General features: G+C 32.0%; 1 protein-coding gene across 1 annotated transcript; it reads left to right on the top strand.

Moving 5' to 3' along the window:
- The first annotated feature begins 680 nt into the window (after nucleotides 1-680).
- Nucleotides 681-1,004, top strand: LOC142324802 (uncharacterized). The gene has a single exon (XM_075365808.1). It carries the CDS (start codon nucleotides 681-683, stop codon nucleotides 1,002-1,004), a length of 324 nt encoding a protein of 107 aa, XP_075221923.1.
- The last annotated feature ends 3,074 nt before the right edge of the window (nucleotides 1,005-4,078 follow it).

Below are 4,078 nucleotides of genomic sequence, written 5' to 3'. Positions count from 1 at the left end.
GCGAATATAACTACAAAACTCATATGGCTTTTCTAGACTGGGACAAAGCTTTTGATAATGTTCAGAAGCCTATGGTATGGGGTACAATGCTTAGAAATGGATATACAAGACATCTTGTAGCAACTATTGCTGGAATTATGTTGACACAACCATAGTGATTACTTACGCTGAAAATAAAATAATAGGAAAAATTAAAGATCAATAAGGGAATATAACAGATGTCCAATGTCTCCAAACACGTTTAATTATTTATGTGGATAAAATCTTAAAGACTTGGAAACATCAGGCTGGCTTAGGTATTAGGCTATGTGATGGTACTTACTTAAGTTGTTTACTGCATGCAGACAACACCATAATTATTTTTGATAGTGAGGATAAGTTACAATTTGCAATTTATATCCTAAACAAGTAAGCAATTGGGTATAAAAACTTGCATGTGAAATCAAAGATTATGGCTTTTAAAGGTAAATAAATGGAATGGCCAGCACATAGAAAATAATTTTGGAAGGGCAGATCTTGGAACAAGGACGAGTTTTTAATTATCTTGGTTGTGATCTATCATATGACAGAAATAAATATGTCTATAAGAAGCTGAGCAGATTGGGGGAGTCTATGATATAATACGCAAGAAATTAGGGAAACAGACCAGACAGGGGATTTAATTAAGATTCTACAAAACAATGGCTGTGCCTATTCTTAGTTATGGTAGTGAAGTGTGGGTTTTGCAGAATTGGGATGAGTCAAATATTCAGGCTGCTCAGATGGGGTTTTTGAAAGGGGTCAAAGGATGTACTCAAGTAGACCGAATAAGTAATGAGGAGATAAGAAAACAGCTAAGTGTGATGCCAATATTGGGTACATTAAAGGAATATCGTAAAAGATGGAGTGATCATATAATGCGTATGCCGCTTTGTAGACTTCTTTCTCAAGTATGGAGATGCAAACCAGAGGGAAGAAGAGATAGGACACCTAAGAAAGCGATGGATGCCGGAACAGGCCAATGAGCCTAATCCACGACGGATGATGATTATAATTAATAATGAGTAGCCCTTACATAAGCATCAAGTTTAAACTCACTCACCACTGTAACTTATCACATAAGCACATTTGAATACAACAATACTCGATTTAAGGTCTCTTGTCAACGATAAATTGAGCACAAGTCAAGAACGACTCAACCAATCTTTATCAAAATCTCATATGCACAACTTCAGATACACTACTACAGCATTCTAAATCACAATGAAACTGATGTAGTAGTTTTGAAGATTTTCGAGCCACAAATTTTATACATTGGCCTACATATATATATATATATATATATATATATATATATACACACACAAAAGGGCTGTTCAGAAAGTTACTTACGTTTTGAAATAAAAAACTATTTTTCTATGTAGTTGTCATTTAAATTGAGGCACTTATGCATAACAATGCACAAGCTTTTGAATTCCTTCTCTGAAGAAATCTGCTGCCTCAGATTTTTGGCACACATCTTGCACAAAACTTGTGATAACCCAGCTTCCCTGACACAATTTCATGCAGTAAACATCGTGAAATTTGGGGGAAATGAAGCGACTGTTCCGTAATTGTAATGTGGCAATTTTTGTAAATTTTATTGTAGATTTTTATCGTCAGTTCATCAGTCACAAAGCTAGGCCAACCAAATCCCCATCATGAACATTGGTGCAGCCATTTTTAAACTGGATGCACCATTGCCACACTCCACCTTCACTCGTTATTTCATCTCCGTACACCTCACAAAGTTGCCGATGAATTTCTATTGGTTTGATGTTTTTTACCAGTAAAAACCTAATCACTGAATGCACCTCACAACTAGTGGGATTTTCTATTGAAGTGCACATTTCAATAAGTCATAACGAACAAAGTAGAAAAATCACAGTCCACACACTACAACAGCTTGATGTGTATTGAGTGTAGAAACGTTTGGTGCCAAGTGGCAGCTCTAACTCCACCCATCTCATGCTAGGCACATAAGTTACTGGACCGCCCTCATATTAGTTTTTATTAACATCAAATATTTATACAATTATTAATTCAACAATCTTAATGAAATATTAGGATAGAATAAAAGTCCCTTCATTACTTACTTAATACTTACATTACTTACTTAATAGATTAGTATTAATTGTATATTCGTGAGTTGCTGATTAATAAATGTTTCAGATTTCTGGTGTGTTGTATAAATAAAAATTAATAACAGTTAAACTATTCTGTTTAGTGAACTCCTGTATACTGGTTACAAATGTTAATTTCAACCTTATGGTGTAAAATATTCAGTTTTTATTACTGGATTATTTGCTGAATAATCAAAAATGAAACAGAAACAATCATACAGGAAAAAGAAAGATAACATTAAGAAATATATTTTTTAAAAATTACAAGAAGATGAATATGAAGAGAAAGAAAATGTTATAACCACAGAAAGAATAAAAAGGAAGAAAAACATAGATTCTGTATTTATTACTAACAAATTATTCAAAACTGAATTCCTCCAACAAACACCTCCTTCCCTTACGCTCAGCCCACAATGCAAATCGGTCATTTAAAATATATAAGATTTTATTCATGGTTAATATACAATACTATTATAGGGTGACTCAGCCCATTATAGTGTTACAAGCGCTTTCTGAGCTTGTTGTACTAGCAAAAATAATGAAAACTTTATATAAACATGGGTCTTACACCCTGTTAGCAAGTTACAATTAATGAAAGATTTTACCCCGATTCCTGGGCAAAGAATGAAATAAAACCACAGTGAAATTCTAGAAACTCAAATTAAAAGTGGTAACTTGCTGGTTTTTATGGTTTTTGACTTTACAAATTCAATAAAACAGGTTCCAAAACCATATCTCGAGTTCATTTCATAATATCAGATGTAAAACAGAAAAATTAGTTGTCTAAAAATGACATTTTTTACATTTTTACTACAGAAACGTTGTTAAATGACTAATATATCCGTAAAGTTTATTATCAAAACTTGTAGCGAATTTAATTCTGAGAAAATTGATCTAAAATAGCCCAATAAAAGTTCAAGAAATTTGATTTTATTACTAACACTTACTGTTCAATAAGTGTTATCAACTACAGAGAAAGAAGTTAACATCAGAGATAGATATAAAATTTAGTATAATTTTCCACGAGTAAATTATTATTTAATAAACAAAGGTAAAATATATTTTTTTTAAACTACAAAATTTGTATTTAAAACTTATTACTTAAGAAATAAAATTATTAACTTTTACAATTATTGTTTTTAATTACTTTTGTAACGTAATGATAAAATGAATTACAGTTCGTGTTGCTGAATTCTGAAGTATTGTTCAGTAATTGACAAAGAGATTACATTATTATTATTATATTTTTCAGCAACAGCAATATAAAAAATATACACAATAAAAAACAATAGAAGAATATACACACGGAAAAACCTCGGTGATTCTGTTAGGCATCAGATAGATTATATATGGTTAAGCAAAGATTTAGAAATCAACTCGTTGACAGCAAAACTTACCCTGGAGCAGACATTGACAGCGATCATAATTTGGTGAAAATGAAATGCTGATTGGGGTTTAACCTGAAGAAAAGGTGTCAGATGAATGGTGGAATTTAAAGAAGCTTGGGAAAGAGGAGGTAAACAAGACTTTTAAGGAGGACATCGCTATAGGTCTGAGTAAAAAAGATAAGGTAGAAAATGTAGAAGAAGAATGGGAGAATCTTAAAAAGGAAATTCTTAAATCAGCAGTAGCAAACTTAGGCAGAACAAAGTGAACTGGCTGAAAATCTTGGATTTCAGACGATATATTGCAGCTGATAGATGAACGTAGAAAACATAAGAATGCTAGTGACGAAGAAAGTAAAATGAACTATTGACAATTAAGAAATACTATAAACAGGAAGTGCAAACTAGCGAAAGAGTGGATTAAAGAAAAGTGTTTAGAAGTGGAAAGAGAAATAAACATTGGTAAAATAGACGGGGCATACAGGAAAATTTTGGGGTGCATAAATTAAAATCTAATGTGTTAAACAAAGATGGTGCACCAATTTATAATAT

The sequence above is a fragment of the Lycorma delicatula genome, chromosome 5 (genome assembly GCF_047948215.1).
Source record: "Lycorma delicatula isolate Av1 chromosome 5, ASM4794821v1, whole genome shotgun sequence".
Taxonomy (NCBI): domain Eukaryota; kingdom Metazoa; phylum Arthropoda; class Insecta; order Hemiptera; family Fulgoridae; genus Lycorma; species Lycorma delicatula.
The sequence above is the reverse complement of the archived record's forward strand: the minus strand, read 5'-3'. Positions and strand labels throughout refer to the sequence as shown.

Coding starts and splice junctions, on each gene's coding strand:
- LOC142324802 (XM_075365808.1), top strand. CDS start 681: ATGGCTGTGCCTATTCTTAGTTATGGTAGTGAAGTGTGGGTTTTGCAG.